Source organism: Erigeron canadensis, chromosome 2 (assembly GCF_010389155.1).
Source record: "Erigeron canadensis isolate Cc75 chromosome 2, C_canadensis_v1, whole genome shotgun sequence".
NCBI classification, from domain to species: domain Eukaryota; kingdom Viridiplantae; phylum Streptophyta; class Magnoliopsida; order Asterales; family Asteraceae; genus Erigeron; species Erigeron canadensis.
Genome location: NC_057762.1, coordinates 8,839,914 through 8,867,731, shown reverse-complemented (window position 1 = coordinate 8,867,731; position 27,818 = coordinate 8,839,914). Strand labels below are relative to the sequence as shown.

The 27,818-nt window shown below is 35.1% G+C and overlaps 3 protein-coding genes and 3 non-coding genes across 6 annotated transcripts; 4 read left to right on the top strand and 2 right to left on the bottom strand.

Moving 5' to 3' along the window:
* The first annotated feature begins 2,910 nt into the window (after positions 1-2,910).
* TRNAI-AAU lies at positions 2,911-2,984 on the top strand. Its single transcript has one exon. It is a non-coding gene; the product is annotated as a tRNA-Ile (tRNA).
* Positions 2,985-9,083: 6,099 nt separating this feature from the next.
* TRNAI-AAU lies at positions 9,084-9,157 on the top strand. Its single transcript has one exon. It is a non-coding gene; the product is annotated as a tRNA-Ile (tRNA).
* Positions 9,158-9,287: 130 nt separating this feature from the next.
* Positions 9,288-9,361, top strand: TRNAI-AAU. Its single transcript has one exon. It is a non-coding gene; the product is annotated as a tRNA-Ile (tRNA).
* A 3,318-nt stretch (positions 9,362-12,679) lies between these two features.
* Positions 12,680-14,145, bottom strand: LOC122589578. Its single transcript, XM_043761882.1, has 3 exons — positions 13,982-14,145; positions 13,351-13,464; positions 12,680-12,989 (listed from the first exon to the last, which is right to left on the bottom strand). The coding sequence occupies exons 1-3, from the start codon at positions 13,997-13,999 to the stop codon at positions 12,858-12,860; spliced, it is 264 nt and encodes an 87-aa protein (XP_043617817.1). The 5' UTR covers positions 14,000-14,145; the 3' UTR covers positions 12,680-12,857.
* A 1,616-nt stretch (positions 14,146-15,761) lies between these two features.
* LOC122589391 (proteasome subunit alpha type-7) lies at positions 15,762-19,625 on the bottom strand. Its single transcript, XM_043761685.1, has 3 exons — positions 19,348-19,625; positions 18,136-18,550; positions 15,762-16,113 (listed from the first exon to the last, which is right to left on the bottom strand). Exons 1-3 carry the CDS (start codon positions 19,518-19,520, stop codon positions 15,955-15,957), a joined length of 747 nt encoding a protein of 248 aa, XP_043617620.1. The 5' UTR covers positions 19,521-19,625; the 3' UTR covers positions 15,762-15,954.
* A 3,104-nt stretch (positions 19,626-22,729) lies between these two features.
* LOC122587661 (receptor-like protein EIX2) lies at positions 22,730-26,077 on the top strand. Its single transcript, XM_043759830.1, has one exon. The coding sequence runs from the start codon at positions 22,730-22,732 to the stop codon at positions 26,075-26,077; it is 3,348 nt and encodes a 1,115-aa protein (XP_043615765.1).
* Positions 26,078-27,818: the final 1,741 nt, after the last annotated feature.

Here is a 27,818-nt window from a genome sequence, read left to right as displayed (position 1 = left end):
CGAAGAGTGGTTCGCGCTGACGTGGCACGAAGTGGACACGAAGTTTGCTGGGTGACGTAAGCACGAACACGAAGTTCACTTCGTGCTGACGTATGCACGAAGTAACACGAAGAAGAGCACGAATTTTCAAATTAACATGAATTTCGAACGAAAATTGCAATCAATAGCTAATCAAACGATCTTAAACCTTCTGGTAATCAACCTTAGGGCTCTGATACCACTTGTAAGGTGCCCTATTGTTGCGTGGATCGTAATAAGATGTGATTCGTTATGTCAAGAGTGCGGAATCCTCTTAAGATAACTAGATTGCTATTGCCTTTTGTTAATTAATAAGTAATTAATCAACCCAAGGAGATGCACAAGGCTTGTGGTTCGTGTAGAAGAACACACGAAGGAACAATTAACCTTAGCTCGTAAATTCGTGAATAACTATCAAGGATTCGTAAATCATTAACCTAATTTCGTAGATTAGGTCTTGTATTTATACTAGTTGATATTGGGTTGTGTGGGCTTCGGCCTTAATCGCGTAATTAAGCCCGAATTAACAATAAGTCAAATCACCTCGTGCTGACGTCAGCACGAGGGTAATCCTTCATGCTGATGACGTCAGCACGAGGGACGTGCCTTTGACTCTTTGTTTGACTTCGTTTGGCTCGTACATAACATCCAATCATCGTTTAAGTGTTCTATGACACTTATAAACTTTGATTCTATGTTCTTGTACCTGCAAAACAATATATAACACACAAACACAATATAAAACACAAACAGATATAATATTGAAGTTCAAATGTAATCATTAAATATCAACACAAGTTCTTATTTAAATGATTACACACAAGTTCCTAAAAACATAAATGATAATCAAATCTATGTTGCGATTGTCACAACGAATCTGTATCTACAGGGTTTATCGGGTTGATAGGTTGGACCGAACTGATTTATTTAATATGAAAATAATCAGGTACAGAAGAAAACTGGCTAGCAGATGGATCGATGAACTCCGAAAACATGTAACTCAGATGGATGCATGCATGTAAACACATTCACAACTTACATTACATATTAATCTTTAAAATCAAATACACGAGTATATATAATATATATATATACACACAGGGTAACACTCTGGTGAGAACACTTTTAAAATAAGAACGGTGAGAATATTTTAAAACATTATTTTGATGCATTAAAAGTCTATAAAACTAACATAGTGCTTAACTAATTATCATTATTTAAGTGTTTAGCAACACATTGATCCGTCAAAATCGAAAAAATCATGTTTTTTTGTGTGCATCCATCTTGGATGCATATTCATTAATCAAATGCATCCAACAAAAAACGTGATTTTTTCGATTTTGACGGATCAATGTGTTGTTAAACAATTAAATAATGATAATTAGTTATGCACTATGTCAGTTTTATGGACTTTTAATGTATCAAAATGTAGTTTTTAAGTGTTCTCATTTGTTCTCATTTTAATTTGATTCTCATTTGATACTACCTTATACAGATACATTTGTACATGATGACATATCGACACAAATGAATGAAGAATTAATCACGTATTCACATACTACATTAATAATGATAAACGAAGGCTTACTGTTATTCACTTAATTAGTTGATCTTTCTTTTCAACGGCAATAAAGATTGTTTACGGTTACTGAAAGTTTGAAACTTGAAGAAAAAGCATATCAAAAAAGTTTACGTATATAATATGTGATATGCTAATAAAAAATAATTATATCTAAATCTTGTTTTCTAAATAAGTGGAAGATCCCACCAAGGCACCAAACATTTATACATGATGTATAGTAGTATTTACTCGATTCGGTCTAATTCTCGGTTTTCTCGGGTTATATACGGAACCGAACCGAGACCTAAAAAAGTAAAATATACGGAACCGTGGACCGGACGTTACCTTTGGTTTGGTTCGGTTTCGGTTCCATATCGGCCCAGTTCTTCGGTTTTCTCAGTTTGGACCCCAATATGAACGCCCAATTTGGGTGAAAAACCCCTCACATACTAATATTTTAATATTTTAAATAAATACATGCCCCCCCATGATTTTTACCTTTTAAAAAAAGGTATGTGAGGGGTTTTTCACCCAACTTGGGTGCCTAACAGCCTCATATTCCCTCCCCCCTATATATATATATATATAGGTTTTAGTTAAATAAAACAATTATTAAAGTAAAACAAATACTGTAAACAATAGGTTTTTTCTTCACTGAAAATCATCGTGCATCATGCAAATTATCGTGCATTAATATATATATATATGGGAAAAGGGAATATAAGGCTGTCCGGCACCTAAGCTTAGGTGTGGAACCCCTCACATACTAATATTTTATTATTTTTTGTTTAATGAATAAATGCATGGGCCCCCATGATTTTTATTGATTAAAAAAACAATATGTGAGTGTTCCACACCTAAGCTTAGATACCCGACAGCCTTATATTCCCATCCCCTATATATATATATATATATATATATGTATTGTGTGAATCTTCATAGATCACTTTTACTTAATATATGTTTTACTTAACAATTTCATCACTCAATGACCTTTTATGTAGACGTGGTCTTACATGTCCCCTGACCACTTTTATAGTTTTATGAGGCCAGCTTAAGATCTTCTCTAGTTGAGGAGAAGATAGGTAACAAAACAAGATAACCTTATAAACACATGTGGATGAAATTAAGATGAATTTGATATTGATATATAAATAAATAACTTGTTGGATCTCTGGTGGCTGTTACAAAATCTTCTCCTTCCCTACTTCGGTTTCATGTAAATTGTACATTTGTACTAGTATAGTATGTATATATACTGTGAAGAGGGTACAGATACGAGGTTTAAGGAGATAGTTTATATACTTTTAAAATTAAAAAATTAGCAAAATGGCCCATTAGCTCAGTTGGTTAGAGCATCGTGCTAATAACGCGGGGGTCGCAGGTTCGAGACCTGCATGGGTCAAAGATTTACAAGGGCTGTAAAGACTGGGACAATAAACATAACCGGAACTGCAGCCTTCATAACTGACAAAAAAAAAACATTTCTATGCATAACATATGGAGAATTTTGGCATACATAATACCATTGGTTGCATCTTAAGTGAGTTACATGACATTCAACATGAGCAGCGAAGTAGTGAAGCAAGTCTCCCCCAATTTACTTACGAGTTACTTCATCAGAAGTATCTGATAACTTCAAGTATCCCGTGTAAATTCAGTTAGTTTTCTTTCTGTTTTAGCATGAAACATTGAAAAGGAAGTGCCAGAATGAAGATTGCCTGAAATGAAGGGGAGAAACTAAAAAGTACTAGTAGTTTATATTTGGTGTAAGTTTTTTGAGTCATTTATGTATTCTAGTGAGTGATGATTGTCTTTTACTCAGAAATTGCTGTATTAGGCGCATATGTAAGGCTGAGATGTGGGAAACACTCACATCCTATGTACTAAAACGTTTTTAAGAGTAATATATTCAGCGGCTGTAAAAACCTTTTACCCGAAACAGAAATAGATTTTCATTCTCATGAAGAACTAACGAGTTCTTTTCAACATATTGTGTATCAAAAGCTAAATAAACAACACTAGAAAGAACCTGTTAACAAACAGAGATTGAAATAAATGAAAAATGTCTGTAAGGCTTATACAGCCTTTGATAGCTTTTGATACGAGAGGAAAATAAAAGACTGCATTGTGTTTAATTGTGATAATCTTACAAAACGAGCTAAAGACTCTATTTATAGAGAAAATTGAAGCTTTAATTTACGTTTGTTTTGATTTTTTGGTTTTGAGTTTGACTTGAGCTACCGCCTTCAGACTCGGTAGCCTTTTTCTTGAGTAGATCTTTTTCTTGCGGCCTCAAGTTGAATAGTGGGATTTCTAATATTCAACTTACGTTTGTTTTGATTTTTTGGTTTTGAGTTTGACTTGAGCTACCGCCTTCAGACTTGGTAGCCTTTGATTTGAGCTATCGCATTCAGACATGGCAGCCTTGATTTGTGCTACCGCCTTCGGACATGACAACCTTAATTTATGCTACCGCCTTCAGACATGGGAGCCCTGAAGAAGACGGTAGATCAACAATCAAATCAAAGCAAAGGCTACCAAGTCAAAAGGCGGTAGCTCAAGTCAAACTCAAAACCAATCCAAGTTTAATATTGGTGATCCCATTATTCAACTTGAGGAGGAGTGTTAGATAATCTACACAAATCAATTAATGGATTAGAACAAATCAACTAAAGGATCGGATCAAATCAGCATTTCCCGGAATAAAAGATATCGACTTTGGCAGCAAGAAAAGGATCGGCTCATATCAAGAAAAAGATCAACACAAATTTAATTCCTTTGATTTATTACCTTAATTAGAGCATCGGTTCTTAGTATAAATAGAGGTTTCAACTCTTTGTAATAATCATCACAATATAACAATGTAGTCTTCAAATATCTTTGTTCTTGTTCTTGATAATAGATCTTTTATTATCAATTTCAATTGTTATCAGAACCTTCGCCTAAACCATCTTGAGCAACATATTCATTTGAATATAAGCGAATTTGAAGAAATCTTCATTCTTTGAACAAAACCTCAGGCAACTCTAAGTACTTGATTGCTGTCGGGCAAGAACGTGATCTAATTCCCAATTTTCTTGGATCTTGATCTCTTAATTCCCTCTGCGGTAGTTGGCTGAATTTTAACCAAATGTGATACATAAAGGGGCTGGGCACCTCTATTAAATGAACTCTTGGTAGTACTTAGTTGCTGGTATCTTAGCTTTCTGGCCTGTCAAGAAACCAATGTCTGAAATAGCATTCTCATCAGCAAACCCATCTTAGGTTTTGGTCAAATTTAAAGTTGGTAACGATACATCATGTTCTTTACAAGCTTGAGGCTGCCAAAGAGAAGATGAACTAAAGAAAGCATCAAAAAGTTTCCTCTGTTCAATCCTATGACCACCACGATTGATCATTTCAGAAACGTTAGTCCAACCCTCTTGGCAAGTCCGCCATGGTTCCACTTGGAGGGAATTTAGCCTCACAAATTTCACCCTCTTTCATCAAACATATATTGCTATCTAGTTGTTTTGTTGCATCAGAGCCCACCCAAGATTTCCCTGAAAATATTATATAAAACTTGTAGGTTTTGAAGTGTCCAATTGACCATAAAGTTATATGAGTTTGATCAAAGTAGTTTCCGTATTGCCTCCTGCTCGATAGATGCTTGGATTGAGAAATGCAGTTTTTGTTAGCTTCCCATTAAAAGCCATCCCTTTTTAAATCGAGAACAACTTTTGCATCAGCACTTCAGCAGTCCAATTCAGTCATCAAATTATCAACAACTCTGCAGATCACATTTGCAACTTTGACCAATCTTGTCCGAGTAATTGCTTTCATTCAGCTTGTTTTTGCTCTAACCAGAAATAGTATACATGAAGGAAATGGGTCAAATGGGTTGAAATTTTCTTTGGGTAAAAGAGAGCCCAGTAAATATAAATGGTTCGAAATATCATAAAATGAATCCTCTTAAGTCAAAATTTTTAAATGTCGATTATTATTAAAAAAAAATAAATCTTTCTAATAATATTTTGCACACTAATCATTTAGCCCCCTCCTAATAGGAACTCACTTCTTCCTCACTCCCCTCCTTATAGGAACCCACTTCTTCCACTATTCATCAGTTTTCCTCTCTCCTAGACACCACAAGAACACTCTCTCCTTATAATCCCGACTTCTTCCCCTATTCATCTATTATTTTATTATATCTTTTTTATTTTTCACAAAATTAAAAAAACACAATTTAATATAATTACAACATTTTACATTACTTAAAAATAAAAGACAACACAAAATAAAAAAAGACAGTACTTGATAAAAGCACGATATACATAATAATGATACGATTACTCTTCATCTTCATCATCTTTTATTGACATTTTTCCTATGCCACAGTGAGCGCTTTCGTCGAGCCACCACTTGTCGTGTTGCAGGAATTTGACTTCCCACGTAGTTTTGTCTTCCCCGCAATTGTTGTGGTACGATTCGGCTCAAGTGCATTGGTCACCCAACGTGTGACTGCGCTCAAAACATCACGGAGCACCCTCTTGACCCTTTTAACCTCATCCTGCAGAAACAAAGAATATGTCCTTCGTGTTTTGAGACCTTGCGGCCTAGTGCTTGTATTGCCTCAACCTTTTGCTCGCATTGTTGCCTTTTCTCCCTTAGATAACCCATGACCCTAGAAAGGTTAGTTTGAAGGAAGGTGTCCTCTTTGATATCAGCCATGGTGTTTTCATCTCATCTTCGGTCAGACGAGGTCGGTGGACATTCTTTTTTGATGATGAGGACGCCATTTGGTTAGAAAAAGTGAGTGAGTTTGTAGAAGAATGAAAATTGGAATGGTGATGAAACTGAATTGTGATCTAGGTTGGTATTTATAAAGTGACAACTAAACTAGCCGTTCAGGGATTGGAAGTCTAAATGTTTTTAAGATTTTGGCCGTTTGAGGAACTCAAAGTGTAAATATTTTGAATTCGAACGTTGGAGGGACCGAAAGTGTATTTTTGAACGTTGAAGGAGCGTCTTTTACTTTACCTATAAATACTGGCTTCTTATCAAACAATTATGATCAAATCACAAACTTTTATACATCTTAAATGGCTTCTTCATCAAATGTCCCTAACCGAAAACCACCAATGATTGTCGATCAAATGCAAGAGAGTATCATGGTTGATATCCTCGACCACCAAAGGTTCAAAGAAGAACCTGTTGCAGTTGGTTGAAAACTAAATGCGAAGAAGCAATGGTGTCGAGAACAAATCGATTATATACAAACCGGGTATTGTATTGATCTTGAGTGTCAATACTTTACTTATTTAGAGGGGAAGATCGACCAGATTCAAATTTCTTTGGAACAACTTACTTGTGCGGTCATCACCTTGGACCATTTGATCATAACTGCCAAAGCAGTTTATGATATGAAGAAATAAGTTTGTCTTTTAATAATGTGTCTCACGAACTATTATGTTGTATGTTTTTCTCTTTATTAAGTTTGTAATGTTTTTAAAATTAAGAATACACTTCTGTTCTTGTTAAATCATCAAGTAGACATATTTTATTAAAATACTTAAAAACATTACAATACTAAAAGACAAATACATAATTCAAACTACTAAAACACACTTAATTAAACTACTGAAAACACTTCATAATTCGGAACAATTAAAAAGGAACCATGAGAAGCTCCCTGAAGAAGTGCTCGTATCTGAAGCCCCTCCCATGCTTATCCCGATATAGCTGATGCGCCATTGCATAATATTGCTCATCAGAGCCGGTCATCTCCTGTGCATTCAAGTGCGAGAATATTGCCTCAAACTGCTTATATTCCTTTCGAATTTTGGTCCAGTGACCTACTAGTTGAGCCTTGCTTCGTCCCTGTTGAACATTTCAGTAACGTCGTTCCAAAAGGATTCGCCGGGATTATTCATTTCACACCTACCCGTAATAGGGTCTGGTCTCCTCAACATACAACACCTCGACAAATAAAGATCTTCTGATTGAGTCCACCCACTTCTAGACATTGTTAATGGAATAGTTTCTGGAAAATGGTTTATAGAATAGTTTGAGGATGATGAAAATGAGTTGAAAGAAATAAGTTGTGATTTGAAATGATAGTGTGAAGTTGAGAATAAATAGGGGTTTGAAAAAATAAAAAACAAAAAATAAATAAATTGTATAAAAAACAAACTAGCCTTTTGGTTTAAAAAAGGGGTAAAAAAATCTTTTTTTTGTTTAGTTTAATCACACTTTCTGGCCCCACACACGCTCCACACCTGCGTTCAACTTTGGAAGAAACCACCGGACACCGCCCTAGACGCCGGCCGTGCTACCAGCGTCTAGGCACGGTCCGGCGTTGGTCGTGCGTCGGACGTGGGTTAGATGTTCTATAAGGATGGGCCTTATGAAAGAGTTAAAAATTTTGGATGTAAAGTGTTTCAGATGAAATATATCTGACTGACCCATGATTATTGTAAGAATAAAATTACATGCATCAGTATCACCAGTTACCTAACCCATGATTCTGCCACCCAACTTTCGGTCAAAAGAGTGCGTTTTTTTTTCCAACTCTGTAACGATCAAGAAGGATGTTATCAAGACACTCTTGGGCTTGATCCGAGCATCTTCACTAAGTGATATAATCAATACAATGACTTCTCTGGCTCGATTTGTTGCTTAATCACAAAGGCCATGTCTATCAGAGCACTATTCACTTTATCGATCTCTTGCATTAATGGATGCCGAAAATAGTGGTATTGTTTTCTCCTGATCTTTCACAACCAACTAGATATATAAACAATAACTTAACAAATCTGTAAAAGAATCTAGTTGTAGATAGTCTTTTACATGAAAATTTTTGGCACAAGGAGTATCCCCTACTAGGACTTTGTAAGTCACATGAAATGGCTCAGGCTGAATTAAAAGGAGAGTCAATGATTTACCGAGATTGAATGAACCAAATTCCGTTCATGAGAATCCATTGCGAACAAACCGACAAAGGGTGATTTGCAGAGTTATATGAGAAAGAATAACATTGTTTTTATAATTGCAGTTTAGTCTATAGCAACTGGACAACCAGAACTTGATATTGATAACCTTATAAACACATATGGATGAAATTAAGATGAATTTGATATTGATATATAAATAAATAACTTGTTGGATCTCTGGTGACTGTTACAAAATCTTTTCCTTCCCTAGTTCGGTTTCATGTAAATTGTCATATGTACTATTATATATGACTGTATATAACTATATATACTGTGGAGAGGATACAAATACGAGGTTAAAGGAGATAGTTTATATCCTTTTAAAATTAAAAAGTTAGCAAAATGGCCCATTAGCTCAGTTGGTCAGAGCATCGTGCTAATAATGGGGGGGTCGCAGGTTTGAGACCTGCATGAGGCCAATTCGGCTTTTTTTCTTTTATATAAACGGAAATAGGTTTGTTTAAAACCATCAACTTGGGTATTGTTATTGTTAAGTTTATATACTTTTAAAATTAAGAAACTATCAAATTGGCCCATCAGCTCAGTTGGTTAGAGCATTGTGCTAATAACGCGGGGGTTGCAGGTTCGATACCCGCATGGGCCTAATCGTCCTTTTCTTTTTAATATCAACGGAAATAGGTTTGTTATTTTTGGATGTAGATGATTTATGAAACAATTCAACTTGGGTATTGTTGTTGAGTTTATATACTTTTAAAATTAAAAAATAGCAAAATGGCCCATTAGCTCAGTTGGTTAGAGCATCGTGCTAATAACGCGGGGGTCGCAGGTTCGAGACCTGCATGGGCCAAATCGTTTTTTTCTTTTTAATATAAACGGAAATGGGTTTGTTATTTTTGGATGTAAATGAAACCATTCAACTTGGGTATTGTTATTGTTAAGTTAGTAAACCAATGAATACCCACAATTTTCTTCCTTCCATTTAGCTATTACAGTTATACTAACACAAGCTATTTATTAATATAGCCTTAATGTACAAACATAAATAAACCTGTAAAGCTTTTAGCTTTTTGATGAAATGACGTAATCGGGGATTTTACCAAATGCTGCTTATTATTTGCCTGTTCACAAGCACAGCTTATATTAGAGGGAGTTACTTTATTTCACAAAATGAAATCAAAGTTTCGTATTGTGCCACTTTCACATATTTATGGTTGCGTTCTTGACCTTCTGGGGCGAGCCAGGCACTTGGACGAGACATATAAGTTAATTGTCAGTGAAAAAGTTGAAAATGATGAGGTTTTGCTGAGGAGCTTGTTACATGACTGTAGAGTGCATAATATTGTTGTGATGGGCAAGAAAGTGGCAAAGATTCTTATGTCGATACAGCCAGAGATGAATCTTAAAACATATGATAACTGTGAAGATTATGTTGCATCGTCTAGTATATGTGCTTAGGCTGGAAGGTGGCAAGAGGTGGCTGCAGGCCTGCAGTCTGGGAGGTGATGATGAATGGTAAACATATGCAAAATGTCCTGCTATTAGTACTATTTTCGCTAAGTTTGTGAGTATTAAAAGAATATACAAGGGAATGTAATTATGTAAAGCCACGAGGATAAGAATAATATAACCCAATCATTACATGTGTATCAGAAGCTAAGAAAACAACACTTGAAAGAATCTATTGCGTATTTGGTAAACCATCTTGAAGCAACATATTCATTACGTATTGGTAAATTGAAGACATCCTTGTTCCACGAGTTTGTAACCACAGACCGATGAGAATCGTGTTGGCAGAGCAGAGTCTGATAAGGATAATCAGAAATTGAACACCATAACATTATCTTTCTTGGGCTCTTGGACTGAGAGAGATGGAGATATATGATGAAAAACCTGCAGCCTCTTATAAATCTATTCTCCAACAATTTTCGGGTTCACTGATTGACCCCAATACCTCAGGCAATAATCGGACTTTTTAAGTACTTGCTTGCAGTCCGCTACTGAAGGCTTGACTACACTAACAGGGACTTTAGCCTTTAGAGCGCACCCAAGATTTTCCTACAAGATTATCTAAAACTAGTAGATTTTAAAGTATCCAAGTGACCAGAAAGTCATATGAGTTTCTTCCAAGTTGTTTCAGAATCATTGTTCTTACAAGTAGCCTAGTTGCCTACTGCTCGATAAATAGTTGGAACTTCTTGGCTTGAGACGTGCAGTTTTTGTTAGCTTCCCATTAAAAGCCATCCCATTTTTGAATGGAGAACAACTTTTGCATCAGCAGTCCAATTCAGTCATCAAATTATCCACAACTCTGGAAATCACAGATGCATCTTTGACCCATCTTTTAATTGCTTTCATTCAGGTTGTTTTTGCTCTAACCAGAAAAAAAGTATACATGGAGGAAATGGGCCGAAATTTTCTTTGGGTAAAAGACTTTAAGCCCGGTAACATAAGTGGGTCGAAATATTTTAATATGAATCCTCTTAAGTCAAAGTTTTTAAATGTCGATAATTGTTAAAATAATATACTCTTTCTAATAATATTTGGTACACTAATCATTTATGAAAGAGCTAAAAATTTTGGATGTAAAGTGTTTCAGATGAAATCAATCTGACTGACCCATCTGACCATCTCAACCTGTAAAAATAAAACTACATGTAGTATCACCAGTTACCCAACCCGCATCATTCTGCCACCCAACTTCGGTTTAAAAGAGTGCGTTATTTTTCCAACTCAGAGGCGATCAAGCAGGATGTTATCTAGACAGTCTTGGGCTTGATCCGAGCATCTGCCACTAGTGATTTAATCAATGCAATGACTTCTCTGGCTCGATTCTGTTGCTTCATCACAATGGCCATGTCCATCAGACCACTATCCACTCTATCTCCTGCATTAATGATTTTTAGGATGCCCAAGTTATTGGTATTGCTTTCTCCGGATCCTTCTCTAACAACTAAATATATCAAAAAAAATTCAACAAATCTGTAAAAGAATAAAGTAGTAGATAGGGTTTCTCATCTCAAGGTATTCCATGAGGAGGGGGTTGGAGGTCCAGCGATTTGTTGGTTAAAATTGCCTCCAGCATGTCTGAATCGAAACTAACTTTACATAGAAAAAAAAAAGGTCTCTTACTTGAAGCTTTTGGCTTTTAGTGTCTCGAAGTTTTTTGACTTTGAGTTTTGACACAAAGAGTATCCCCCTACTAGGAATTTGTGAGTCACATTAAATGATTAAATGGCTTGGGGTGTACTATAATAAGAGTTAATAACTCACTGAGATTCAATGAACCCGAATCTATTGCCAACAAAGGGTGATTTGCAGAGTTATATGAGACAAGCTATAAAAGACTGGGTGACCTTTTTTGTATGCAAAAGAAGGTATTTTGAATATCTTCACCATAGGTATGGTCACATGACGGGTATGATATGCTAACAAGCGTAATCCAGCTCCGATCTTTCAGGTTATACTACTAAGACATCTTTGTTTAATTTTGAACTTCTAGAAAATTAAGTCTAGAATAAAAAACTATTCCTAATGTATATTGCAACTGAGAAGCGTCTATTTAACATTGTTTTTATGAATGCAGTTTAGTTTATAGCAACTGGAGAACCAGTTTTCTCTGAAACCGGTCAAACTGTTGAAAAACAAACAGTAGTGGTTGGAGAAAATTTGAATATATGGAACCAGTCAGGTCAATATTTTAACATGTGTGTTTCATGCCTTACCTCGCTTCTCAAATATCAGTTCAACACTCCAGTAAAGAGATATTTGCACTTACAAATTTCATATATTATAGCCAACTGGGTACACCGTCCAGTCTACATACTGTTCAAACTGGCTGGACTACCTAATCGGGTGGCTGTTTACATCTATTTGGACATTTGTTTTGAAAGAGTGGCAGTTATTTCAATACCTATCAGCAGACAGATTCCATGTAAACATGTGAAGTTTATCAAAACATAGCAATTTTATATGACAGCAAACTTAGAAATAACAATAAACAGAAGTCTTACAGTCATTTTTATAGCAACAGCATATTATAATTACATGGGCATATATCATCAGAGACGGACATACCCATTAAACTGAACTCTACTTTCAGAGGTTTACAATCCACCAACCATCGAAGTATAACAAACTACAAACTGAAGCAAGTCTGGCCAACATATAATACAACCTTATAGTGCATATTAATATTAAAAATATACAGGCAAAGAGAACCCATCAGTAGATAACAACTCTCAACAAAGAAAACAAAAATTCACTATACAGATATATAAATAGTCTTTAATTCAAACCCACAAAGAGCAACCTGTAAAAATTGATACATGAAGTAATGATTGCAACTACAAGGCACGAAAACTGTCAGTTTTGTCAAGTCGTGCAGTGCCCGAGCTTGATGTCTCCCCCATTGCATCTGGAGATGCAGTTAATTGGGATGTCTCCCTCTTTAGAGAAGTTGGCATCCCCGATATCTCCTGCAACAATGTTTAGTCCGTCAAAACTTCTAATTACCGAATAACCTACTGATGGCCCTAAATCAAAAAAGACTACTAGTGTCTAAAGACCTTAGGATTTGAATATGGATGCACCCATTTTGATTGGCCAACAGATTTGGATAAGTTTAGAGTATTACTCACATATTTCCTCAATTTGATGAAATTAAAACGAGTCATATTTTAATATACCTAGAAAGGGGAACATACATACAACTATACAAGCACACAATTTTCTAGCAAACAATCAAATATAATCCAAAGTGCATGTTTTATATAACCAAAAATGTATAGCAAGCCTTAAAAGTGTATCTTGTATGGCAAAAACCACAAACGTAAGTACCTTCATCAAATGCAATCTCATGTCACAAGGCCGGGCTTGAAACCCAATACACGCCATTACAAAATTGGAATACTGAAACGTAACATCTGCAGCGCTTTGCTTCTTTTGATTAATCTGCAGTCAAGGTTTAAGTTTCCATAAAACGACAAGGACAAGAAATAAGATAAATAATTACAAATGAAGTTTTACAACACCTTGTAACCCAGCAACACAACTTAATAACTTCTTAAAACGGCTATACGGGAACAATAATATATAGCCACTAAAGATGTAAAACACACGAGAAAACAACGCTGTTTCATGAGCATATCTAAATCGTATCTGTATCGCTCTTTTGCAGATATGGGATTTTCTAACAGGGCTAATTACCTCACACTCAAAGATAAGCTTTTTTTAAAAAAAAATTTAACGGCATTCTATTCTACTTCAACTCTACTGTCCCATACAAATATAAACTTTTATTAAGTAAAGGTAGCTAAAATATCAAAATTTAACTAATTAATAATAATTGTATTGATAATGATAAATACAGATGCATAAAGAATTTAGGGTTTTACAGGTAGCAGATACTAATGAAATTAAGATGAATTTGATATAAATAAAATTAGGGTTTAATTAATTAGAGACATACCTCATAATCTTCATTCATTATTGATAACAGAAATAAATAAAAATATGAATAAATTCTTGGATCTCTAATTCTCTGGTGGTTGTTACAAAATCTATTTCAATCCCTAATTCGGTTTCATGTATTGTGAATTGTAGTAAAAGGCCATACAGATACAAACGGGTTAGAGTAGAAAGCGTATAATAAATATAAATATAATTTTAAAAAACGGAAGCAAAATGGCCCATTAGCTCAGTCTGCATGGGCCAAATTTTTTTGTCCTTCTTTTTCATTATTTTTATTATTATTATTTTTTGTCTTTTTTTAAAAAAAGCTTATTTTTAGATGTAAATAAAATCATTCAATTTGGGTACTGTTATTTTTGAATTAGTAAAACGAACGAATACCAACAATTTATTTCCTTCCACCTAGCTCAATGACGATGGAAAATAAAAATCTTGCTTGTTCGTTTTATGTTTATAAAAAGTTCGATAATTTGCGTTTTTTGGGTTTATTCATCGGTTTTCAAAAGTGATCTATGACTATATATAGCCTTAAAAAGTTTGTTTAAAGTTAGGATTTATGCATGATGACTTTCTATCATGAACTTGTATAAGCTTGTTTACCAAATTTGATGTATATGGTTGTTTGATTGCATTTGTGTTCATTTAGCAACTTAATGAACAAACATAAACGAACACAAACAGACTCTCTTCATTAATCCGTTTTGTTTGTTCATTTGTGAACAAAGTTTGTTCGTAAAAAAGACAAGATATGTTTGACCGACAAAAATTTTGGCACTCTTGGTTAAAGTTAAACATAGTATTAAGAATAAACTTACGTTCGTATTTGATTTAATTATTTTAATGCTTTAGATGCAGCTTCGTATATGATAAAAAAGAAATTGCTAAATACAACCCTAAGAATTGACGTACATAAAAAAATATACCTTTTATATCAAAAGAGTGTGTTGCATTTTATATTAAAGGTACAACTATTTTATGTGTTTTAACAGCATGTAAGGCAATATTTAATAAGACCCAAATGTGAGCATTTTGAAAGTATTTTAACGTTAGGTTATCATCATCTTAAAAAAATTTTAAAAAGGTTTTACTATGGTTAACTTAAATTTTCTTTTTCTTTCTATAAACATATTAAGTAAGATTCGAACCTGATGGAATACTTCAAAGTCAAAAAGCTAATCAATAAGCCACCAACTCTATTGGCATCGTCATCCTAAATTTCATGCATCTTATCTTTATAATAAATGTTTCAACCATAAAAAGATGATGGGTAACAAAATTCAGAGTCACAAACTAACCAACCATCTATTTCCATACTAAATTCTAATTATTTTGCCTAAGCCTTAAGAGGAGGGATAACGATCTATTTCCATACTAAATATACGGTTTGATGGTTTGCATACAAATATCCCAATGAAACATAATACGAGAAGCTATAGCTTGGGTTCATACACTGATACACATCGTTTGACCAGTCTTTTAAGATGGCTCAACTTTAGTATTCTTTGGGCAAAAACAATTTTTGTCACCAGAACCCAAACATTTGGTCTTCAGAAGCCGAGTCGAAATCATGCAAACACAATGAAGTCAGGACTCATTTTTAACACGTAGCACAAAGTATTAAGACTATAAGAGGCAGCTCAACAATTGATCCTCTTGCCTCAAGGCAAGCCAACCGTTGGCTGGCTTGACTCAAACATCATAAAACTGAACATGGGAAGTTGTAATCAAAATTCATCATCTTCAAACCACAGAATATAATGCACTAATCAATAGGTCGATGCATGCAATCAGAAGCATTAATTAAAGATCCTTAAACTTCAAATGGAACAGATTCCGTACAACTACCATACAACTGGGGAAAGAACACGCCAAGAGACTTCAACAGACATACATGTATCCAAAAGATCAAACTCAAGAGTTCTAAGGAACAAAGAAGACCAAGTAAGCAATTGGGGATGAACTTTAGGACAATCATGTTTCCTTAGCAGGACCTTTTTTAGCAGCCTCAGCAGCTTCCTTTTCTGCTTCGATTTCTGCAACAATGGCATCGATTTCAGCTTCATCCAGTTGCCTTAGTCCCTCCTTTGTCATCACTGCAACTTCTATGTTCTTTCCTCCACTCTCAACAACCTACGTTTATTGATATTAAAATTAATTCAAAACTTGCAAAGTTAATTAAAATAAAAGGAACATTATGTAAACCTAAATGCATGAAGTGCGATTGAGCAGGGAGTAATATAACGCTTACAAAATCAATTACAGTAAATACTCACATGATTGAATGAAACTTCCAACAAAAATTTAAAATTTCTCACATGGCTTTCAATTGGTATCAATATAATAAGCATCAAAACTATGAAACAATATAATCAACATCTTCTTCGGGTTTAGAATTTCAAGATGACGTCTAAGTAACACTCTCTCCCTATGGATTAACCAATTTCTAATAAAAACAAGAGAGAAAGAATGGTGTCAACAAGCAATACTCGTAATACACAGCAACCAACATCAAGCATTTGGACAATCACATGTTGAGCGGGTCTCATGCTTCTGAAAACTAGCCACCGTATTTCCTTAATAATGAAAGGGCCTTATTAACTAAAAACCCATTTCATAGATATAATAAAAGTAAAAATTTCCGACTCTCCAACAATGTATGAGTATGTATATATGATTAACAACTCAAGCACCTAAGGGATAACTTGAATGAAAATGAAGCAGGCTGGTGCAGCGTGCAGCGCAAATCAATTAGGAACTATAAACCAACCACCCAACTCCATCTACATTAAACTGTAAGCTTTATATCAGGCTCAATGTTAAGCTATACTCACTAGGTAACATGTATGTTAGAAGGTAAAGTTGATTTGTAACTATAGATCAAACAACAATTTGACATATTATATTCTATTTATCTTTACATCTTTTGTTCCCATCTCTACATAGTTCATAGCAGATCCTGCTAGAAATCGATTAGTACGCTTGGTCATAGAATAAGCAACAAGTAATCTAATATAAAAACTCTGCCACTGCTCTGTTGTTCCTTGTGAATATGTATTATACTCTGCTAGATCTCTTTATTAAATGAATTAAAATTACACAATTCCACTTTTTTGTAGGTCTTTGGCTCTTCCGAATAAGTAAATATCTTACTTGTAATACTGGGATGCGCCTGTTTCTATCCGTATTCATTTTTTGTTTGCAAAATGTTTGATATTGATTGGGATATTGTTTCCTTACCTTAGGCTTTGATGCAAATAAGTTCCAGGTTTCCTATAATACAAGCTCACTCTTTTCACTATTAGCTTCTCTAAGGTACTCTCAAATATACAACTATAACCAACTCCGCAAGATCTACTACAAACATCCAAATTCAAAATATGGAGCTCTTTGCCTGGTTAGGATGGAAGTCACTTTAAGAACAAGGATGCGGTACTAACTACTAAAAATTAATTAGAAAGAGCAGAAGCCTCAGCACCTAGTTCAAAAAAATGAATTCTTGAAAGCTGAAACACCCTTCTTTTCCTAATATCCTATGATGACGTCTTTAATATTCTCACAATGTCTGATATGATAAAGTGAGAATGCAAATGATTATACACCACCTTGTAAAGTAGGCATGCCGAGAAAATCAACTTATCTGATTAATTAGAAATGTCATAGTGCACCACCAAATACTCGAGAGAAAGGAAAATATCATCAGAGTTTCTAAAATAACTCAATGAATATTTTCATCTAAATTAAAAAAAATGCCAAATTGTGATCACATTTTCTCCCTCCATTGAATATAAGAGTTCATACATGAGCTCATGGGTCGAAGTATGTGACTATTAACATATGATCTGATCACGTGGCCAATTATACATTACCTTACAAAAATGTAATATGCTTACTGCTCAATATTGAAACACTAAACACAATTGATTTAGATTCTCATCAGTGATATGATTCTGGGTGACATATGAGATTAACATTAGCACTAACGCTGTAAGAGAAATCCTCATGATAATAACCCAGATTTAAATAGTTGTGGATGAACAATCTACTGAATTTATAGACTCAAGTCATGGTGGCCTCTAACATGAGGTCATGCACCCAGTAAAGAAGATACGAACATTACCAAAGATATGAGATAGACAGTTGATCAATACTTACCTCAAGTAGAGCACGTATGGCAAGTTTAACAGTTTCTTGGCCAGAGGTCTCTTTGTAATTCTTTTCTAGAAACTCCCTCATGGAATTGGAGTTCCGGCCAGTGGCATTAGCTTTCCACGCAGAAAAAGTTCCTGAAGGATCTGTCTGATATAATGCAGGAACCCCAGTATAGGGATCAAAACCTACAATCAAGGTTGAAAGCCCAAATGGCCTGACACCACCACTTTGTGTGTATTTCTGTTGAAGCCCCGCAATGTAACGAGTGATATACTCTACAGTTACAGGATCCTCAACTGTAAGCTTATGGCTCTGACACTCAATCCGTGCCTTATTAATAAGAACACGAGCATCTGCCTTGAGTCCAGCACAAGCCAATGCAATGTGATCATCCAGGTTCACAATTTTCCTTACCGATCTGCAAACAAAACAGAAAATGAGTCACAAAAGGATGAACTGCTAGAACAATAATCCTAAAAAACTACACTCTGCAAAATCAATGGTGACACTGTTTCGCAACATGCTAAAAACAAAACCTTGATCGGGTGATATCAATTTACTCTATTGTCCAAAAACATGCGAGAACATGAGCAGGAAACTCGTATGCAATAAACACTCTTGGAGATAACCGAGACAACTTATTTGAAAAGGTTATTAATTTTTGATAAAACCCGTTAAGTACTTTAATACGTCAAACTATCTAAATGAAAATAAGCTCATCTGCTTATTTTAGGTGTGTCTGGATTAGCTTATTCTCTGAGCTTATCAATAATCTCGTTTCTTCCGGCTTATTAGCTTCTTTGAAATTTCAAAAATCCAATCAGCCGGAAAAAAAAAAAATTCCATATTAAGGTTCAGTCGATCACCTACTTTAGCTTATAAGCATAAGTAGTTGAGTAAATTATTTGATGTTCTATAACTTATCACTCTCGTTAAATCTAACGGAGAACGAATATAACTATGTGATTGTAAAAGTACCCAAATTTAAGGTTCATTTTGGCCACTATAATTAATTTACACAAATTTACATGCTTTTTATAGATTAAATAATTCTTACTAAAATAAATTAAAAAAAAACTACTATTTAGACTCAAACAGCAGTTACATTTTGGATCACAATTAGGGTTTTCACAAATGATAAAAATAATTAATTAACCTAATAATAAACAATTAATTAAATAATATATAAAAGAGAGTGTAAGTAAGTAAATAAACCTAGAGTCTTGAAGTTTAACGGTGGATTTCTTTTCAACGCCAAGGACGATGGTGTCGGTGCCGCGGACACCTACGGCGGCGTTACCTTTCCGGACGGCTTCCAAGGCGTATTCGACTTGAAAAAGATGGCCGTCCGGTGAGAATACTGTTATAGCTCTGTCGTATCTCGCCATTGATTTTTGTTATTTTTAGTATTTTTTTTTTTAAAAAATTTTTGGATTTGGAGTAATTGATTTCAGAGTTTTTTTGATCCGGGAAGAAAAACGGAGAGGTGTGTTTAATAATAAGAAAATTTCAGGGTCGACTTTGGGAGCAAGGCAACTTTACAACAAACAGACATAGGCAACCCTCAGCTTTGGACAAGTTTTTATATCGACCCTCGAACCTTTTTTTTTTTAATGGTGGTAACTTCTTTTTTTTTGTTTTAGAACAGCAAAGTTAAATGTTAATGATTCAAACTGCGACATTGAAGGCAAGCAATATGCTGAAACTTAGATACCGCACACTATTACAGAACAAGAGTGGTAACATATATACTCACACACTCAAAAAGTAAATATCCGCAATCACGTAAAAACAAGATTCGATTTTAGTTTTCTAAGTTAATATTTCATCCGCCAGTTCTTCAAAGAGCCTGATTTAAAAATAGGTTGATTTAGAAACAATAATTTTATTTTTAAAAAAAGATCAAATTTTTATTTTGCATCAATATATAAAGATATTGTGGATCCTGTTATATAGGTAATTTGGATCTTTGAAATTTAGAATAATACAAAACAATTGTGTTCCCATTTAACATGTCAAATTCTTATTAAAGCTTCCATTATAAACTATACCGATAAATACTTAGGTACATAAAAAATAATTTTTCGTTTCAAAGAATATCATTAAAAAAATTATATTTGGTAAACTTATATTTACGATGTGGAAACAGGGGTACGAAAAAGATAAAATGAGAGGAAAGAGAATTTTCTTTGATGACCTAACGGTTAAGCGTCTTAAAAATTTCAGTTGAAGGTGACGGTGGAATTTTTAAGAAGTGGTCATCAGGAAATCATGTTAGATCGTGTATGTTTGATATAAACATGTGTCTTTCTCAAATGCTTTAAATAAAAAATATTTTTTAAATAGTTAAATGTAATGATTCAAATTTTATATATTCAAGGCAGAAGAAATGACCACGACCACACGGTGATGTTCCGTTACAAGTTTGGTGTCTTAGCCGTGTGAAAGGTCCAAAGTCAATGGGTAGACGATGAAGCAAGTTCTTGTACTTCCATTACAAGTTTGTTATGTTTTTTTAAAATCTTTATGTTTTTATATAAAATATATGATATGATGAGCTATGATTATTTTTATGGTTATAATGTAATTATTGGGCAGTGTTGTATGGAACTTAAAGGCTGTTAATCTCGACCCACACGAAATTCAATCCAAAAATAATTAAGTTAGGTTTGTGAAATCTCGACCAACCCGTTAACCCACCAACTTGATTTTTCTCGGGTTGGGTTCGGGTTGACCATTGGGTTAATAGGTAAAATAATTTAAATTTATATAATTCTTTTAACAGGTTGACTCACCAATCCATTGGACCCGTCAACCAGCAACCTATGAACCATTTAACCAAAAATCTACCCACCAACCCATATGACCTATAAATTAACCCTCCAACTTGAAACTCTACCCGCCAACCTGAAAAGTTTCAAATTGGTGGGTTGGGTCGGGTTGACAGACCATGGATCATGGTTGAAATTTCTGACCTAAAATTTTTAATGGGTTGGTTATGATTAGAGATTTTCGAACTGAAACTATTGTCACCCTAAGACCATTTATAACCATTCACCTATTTCATCAACATTTTTTCTTACCACATCAGTATCACCTTCTCAAATTTCAACTACTTATTTTTTCCTCTCTCCTCCATATATCATTTTATTCTTCTAATTCATTCAAAATCTTTTATCTCAAAACCATACATTGATAAATTATAAAAGTTATATGGGTGTTATTAAAATTTAATGCTCTTTCATTAGAAATGTCATTCGATGTACTTTCGACGAATTTTTAAATCCGAGGACGGAGCCCATACGACTAAGGCATTTGGTTATCACACACCTATCACCTCCTATGACCTATCTCACTCTATAACCAATCACTTCCACCATCTTACCGCAACAACAGACGAGTACCTTATCTGGTATAAATAAAAATGAGCCTCACATTTTATCTTTTTACCTGATCATCTTTCTCCCTTCACTTCTCTGACTTACATCTTTTAACCATTTAGCCTTTTTACCTTAAGTTTTCACCTACCTTTTTCACTTCCTTTACAAATGGTCTAATAATGGAACTGATGTGGTGTATTGTGGTGTGAACTGTGAACCACTACTAATAACGTATTAGTGGCCACTTGGCCTGGATGGAAGTACGGGTATTTGTTGTGAGAAGGAAATCAATTGTGACATCCGTTTCCTACTGCACCTGTTTACCTCCATGAAACACTACAATTAAGTACACTTTTTCTCATATCAATCATTAAATAATCTCGGTGGTTCGAGCTTCATCTATAGTTACACTAAGAGAAGTGAGTGATTGTTGAGCTTAGTCAAAGTCCAAGATGGCATTCTCTAAACCCAATAACAATCGAATTGCAAAGAAGTACAAATCAGTTTATTTATTTACGAGTATTTATTAATAACATTGTAAATTTTAATGTTCAAGGTAATTTAGGAACTGTTGCTGATAGCCATTATAAAGGTGTATTCGTGCATCAGTGTTTGTTTATTTATTTTTTTTGCTAGAAAAAAAAATATGTGATGTAGGTCTCTGTATCAAGTTATTCATGTCAGTTGTTAAACTGTGTTTTCAGTGCATCATTGGTTGTTATATCGTTGCGCTAGGAAAAATGTGACGTAGGTTATTGTATAGTGCATTGGTTTTATATGTACTCGTAGCATTAGTCATACATGGTTTTGATTTTGTCAGCCATCAGATCTTGTTTCAGTGCATCGGTATTGTATGTAGCACTCGTTGTAAGTGTCGATATATATAAATGCATGTGAGATGAAACCAAGTCAATGTGGATTGTTTTAGACAACTTGTATGAACTTACCTATATGATGAATTTTTTTTTGGTAGGTGTCTATGAAATGAAGCAAAGTCTTTCTAAGTGGGGACCTGGACCTGGGTCCTGGGATCATTCTCAATTTAATTGAATTTATTTTGATGGGGACAAAATTTGGATTCAAGATAGTTATTTTTTTTATAATGGAAAAGATCGAAAGCTACCCTTGCATCAAAAAGTTTTTAGTTTAAATTGAACTCCCACATTCTCTTATAAACTTCAAAGTGAATTTTGTTCTGTTCTTAATCAACCAGTATCATGAGTGAGCGTTTTTCTTTCTGTTATTTGTATTCTTGTTACTTGTGCTTCCTTGTTGCTACCTTGTTTCAATCATGCTTATCGAATCAAAATTTTGATGATGTATTATGCTTGAAGGGTGAGAGGCAGGCACTTCTCCAGTTCAAGGATGGCCTTGTTGATGAAACAGATCGACTTGCTTCTTGGGTTGGTGAGGCAAGCGACTGTTGCAGATGGGCTGGAATTGTTTGTGACAATTTTACTGGTCATGTTCATCAGATTCATCTTCCTGGATTTGATGGTCATTGTCAGCCTTCATATATCGGAATCTCCCTCGCTGGATTTGCAAGAGAAGTAATTGAATACAGAGAATCTTTAAAACAGGTATTGAGAGGGGATTTGAGTCCCTCCTTGTTGCAGTTGAAGCAACTAAGGCGTCTCGACTTGAGCTGCAATGATTTTGAAGGGATCCAAGTTCCAAGCTTCATTGGGTCGCTTGCAAACTTGAACTATCTTAACCTCTCGAATTCCAATTTTGGTGGAATTATACCTCATCAATTGGGAAATCTTTCCGAATTGCATGTCTTGTCTCTTGGATTTACTTTTTTTGTGCCTGGTAAAATTATATCAACCAGCATGAGTAATATGAAGTGGTTGTCAAGTCTCTGTATGTTGCAGCATCTAGATATGAGTGGTGTGGATCTCAGCGAAGCAACCAATTGGCTTCAGGTGATTACGAAACTCCCTTCTTTGGTCGAATTACATTTGTCTAATACTCAACTTCCGAACATATATCCCCACTATTCTAGTCTTAACATCACATCCCTATCGTTGCTTGATCTTTCTTCTAACAATTTTAACAGTTTGTTGCCACAATGGATATTCAGTATAACAAGTCTAGTTTCCTTGGATTTAAGTTGGTGTTCTTTCCTAAGCCCTTTACCTAGTAATATCAATAGCTTTCACAACTTGACTTCTCTCAAATTGCTTCATGTCTCGGGGAATGATTTCATGACTTCTCCGGTAGTTTTGAAAGAGATTTCTAGCATAGGTAGTAATCTTATTTCCTTAGATATTCATTCATGTGGGTTTTCGAGTTCAAGTCTCAGGCCCCTTCAGAACTTGACTTCTCTTCTTAGACTTGGTCTCTCATATAATTATCTGAATGATGCAATACCTAGATCATTATGCAACCTTTGTAAGTTGAAAGATATTGATTTGTCAGGTAATGATTATTCCAATATTACTATAACATACCTTCTTGAAAGTTTATTCAAGTGTGAATCCCCTAGGTTGGAGTCATTATCCATATCCAATTCCAGACTTTCTGCTAGTTTACCCGATCAGCTTGGCGAAGATAATGTTACATGTACAATTCCTAATTCCATTGGGAGATTATCATTTCTTAGGTCATTAGATCTTAACGAGAATCAAATTTGCGGCTCTATTCCATACTCAATTGGACAATTAACATCATTGAAAGTGTTGCATCTTTCAGTTAACAGAATAAGTGGAAGGCTTCCTGACTCGATAGGACATTTATCATCATTGGAGGTGTTGCGTCTTTCAAGTAACATATTCAGTGGAAGCCTTCCTGACTCAATAGGACGATTATCATCATTGGAAATGCTAGATCTTTCAAATAACCGACTGAATGGTAGCCTTCCTCACGGAATTGGTCAACTTTCAAAGTTGGGTTATTTGGATTTTTCAAACAATTCACTGAATGGTGTTGTTACAGAAGATCACTTTACCGAACTGGTGGCTTTAAAACATCTTAGTGGAACAGGAAGCAACATAACTCTAAGACCACGACTTGCAACCTGGATTCCACCTTTCCAGTTGAACTATTTGTATCTGTCATCTTGGGTTTTGGGGCCTCAGTTTCCATTGTGGCTTCAATTACAGAGGAATTTACTGGAATTAGACATAAGCAATACACGCATTTCCTCACCCATTCCCGCATCATTTTGGAGGTTACTCCCCAAATTAACCTTTCTAGATATATCACAAAATCATATTTCAGGAACATTTTCAAGTAATATCCCAGCAACACTTCAGATACTTGATTTAAGTTTTAACGAGTTTAGGGGAAAATTACCCTCTCTCTCAAATGGCTCTGAGCTCTACTTTCTTGATCTATCAAATAATTTCTTTACGGGATCATTACATCATCTCTTGTGTTCAGAAATTTCTGATAGTCTGAAATTGACTACTGCTCTTAATTTAGGAAATAATAGTTTGTCAGGTGTCATTCCCGAGTGCTGGGAAAATTGGCAAAATTTGATATTCTTAAACATGGAGAACAACAACCTGTCTGGCTGGATTCCAGCAACTTTGGGATTGTTGTCTCAACTAATGTTATTGAACTTGCGTGGGAACATGCTCTCGGGGAGATTACCTGCTTCTTTGATGAATTTGACAAACTTGGAGATCCTTCAGCTAGGTCGAAATGAACTCGTTGGAAGCATTCCAGCGTGGTTTGGAAGTTACGCCTCTTTCTTGAAAATTCTCAATCTCAGATCCAACAATTTTCATGGAGATATTCCGCACGAGCTTTGTTACCTTCAGCGTATTCAGATCTTGGAACTTGCAGATAACAATCTTTCAGGAAATATTCCCGGATGCTTCAACAACTTTAGCGTCCTTTCTGGAAAAGAAGTTAGTTTAAGTGGTTCATTTGTCTTCTTTACATATAACGGCATAACAACTACCGCTAGTGATTATTTGGTTATAAAAGGACAGGAGTATGCATATAGCACGATTCTTGATCAGATGATGATGTTGGACCTTTCAAGTAACTATATCACTGGACACATCCCAAGTGAGTTAATGACACTCCAAGAGTTAAATTCATTGAATCTATCAAGAAATCAATTGACAGGAAGGATCCCAGAAAAGATTGGAGACATGAAATCAATTGAATCTTTTGATGTATCACTGAACAAGCTTTCTGGGGAACTTCCTATGAGCTTGTCAAGCTTGACTTTTTTGAGCAGCTTCAACGTATCTTACAACAATCTCTCAGGAAGAATTCCATCAAGTACTCAGTTTCAGACTTTCCAAGGGTCCAGCTTCTTTGGCAACAAACTTTGTGGAGTTCCTCTTACTAACCGTTGTGCGGTTGAAGTACCCGCAGTTGAAGTACCCGATATCCAAGACCATAAAGAAGACAATGGATCACAAGGCATGGACTGGGGGTTGATTATTAGCATTTTGATTGGCATCCTTGCTGGTTTTTGGATCGTGGTGGCTCCTTTGATAGTTAGTAGGTCATGGAAGATTGCCTATTTTCATTTCTGGAGTAAACTTGGGTCTATAGTTTGTGAAGTTATACACAAGTATTGTAAGCTACAGCATGTTATGTAGCTTCCAAGCGATGAAAATGCAGCAGTGTTCTATATACTATGATTGTAGGTTTTACTCTGAAATTGTAAAGCTGCTGTAAATGAAGTTATCAAGTTACAAGCTTGTATTCACTATCGCTATTTTTTTTCCCCTTATTTAGCAAAGCTTGTATATATTATATTCATGATGGTCCGTGAATTGTATTCGTATCAGTATAATGTATTTGTTAGGAAACTGTCAATATGCATTTGTGGTTTTAGAACTACACGATGTCTAGTTTAAGATTTTTTAGTTAAGCCGAAACCCATCCTGACATGCTTCTATAACTTCAGCATCGTGTCTCGAAGGCATTATAGTTGAGTTCAGATTGTAGTATATGATGTTCCATTTCAGCATTCTGGTGTTAGCTAAACAAATAAATGTTGTTTGTCCTCACCTTACATACATATAGCCATATACATATCTGATAACCCTCAACTATCTGATAACCAAATTTCGAGTATAATTCCATATTAGATAGGACAATTTTTCTTTTCTTGGGCCTAAGCTTTTGTTCTTTTGACTTATGCTTATTTATTAAAAGCATTGTTCTAATACTCGGTCGATTCGGCCGAGAACTCGAACTCGAGTCGGGCTCCTCCATGAGTCCGGTTCGGCTAAATCGGACTAAAACTCGGTCAATATTCAAGAATCGGGTCAAGCTTGGTCAAACTAGGCTGAATCGGTCAAAACTCGGCTGACTCGAGTCAAAACTCGGCCGACTCGAGGGTTAAGAGAAATGCCCGAGCTTGTCATTCTTGAACTTGGAGAAGAACAATCTGTCAGGTGGGATTCCAACAACTTTAGGAAGCTTTTTACCCCGGCTGCAAGCACTGAAATTGCAAGGAAAGAAGCTGTCATGAAGATTACCGATTCTTTATTGAACTTGACAGGTTTAGAGATCCTTCAACTTTTGAATTTATCGGGAAACCAACTGACAGGAAAGATCCAGGCCAACAATGGAGACATGAAAGCACTTGAAACTTTTGATTTATCACTGAACAAGCTTTCAGGGAAACTTTTATGGGCTTGTCAAACTTGACTTTTTTGCTTAGTTTCAACCTGTCTTGCAATAATTTGCAGGACGAGTTCCAACAAGTACCCAGCTTCAAAGCTTCAATGAGTGAAGCTTCTTTGGCAACAAACTTGAGGAGATTCTCTCATTGGTAGTTGTTAAGAGTTGTACCTGATACAGGACCTTATACAGACGATATAAACAAAATTGGATCACCTGGAGCAGATTGGGCATTGGTTATCTGCATTATGTGAGGATTTATTGTTGGTTTTTGGGTCCTTGTTGCTCCATTTGATAATTAGCAGATGATGGAGAATTGCATATTATCATTTCTTAACGAAAAAGCCAGTAACTCATTCGCAGTTATGCAATGGTTGATTGGTGAAAGAGATATGATATTTTTTTAAAAAGGATTCGGTTGTTATAGGAACCAGTTGCGATTATAAAGACACCAAGACTCGAAATAAAATGAAAACATGATAATTAACAGATATATATCAAATCATAAATTAAGGGATAGATCCTTCCATTGCACTCAGTCTTTCTCCTGACTTAAAAAGCCTGCAGATCCATCTGAATTGGTTAAACAACTAATTATGTCATGCTTTATAATGAGTAAATGTTATACCTGTCATGACGAGTGATGGTGAAATGGAGATAGAAAATCGAGAGTATGAATTGATCTAAATGGTCAAATATGCGTTTACT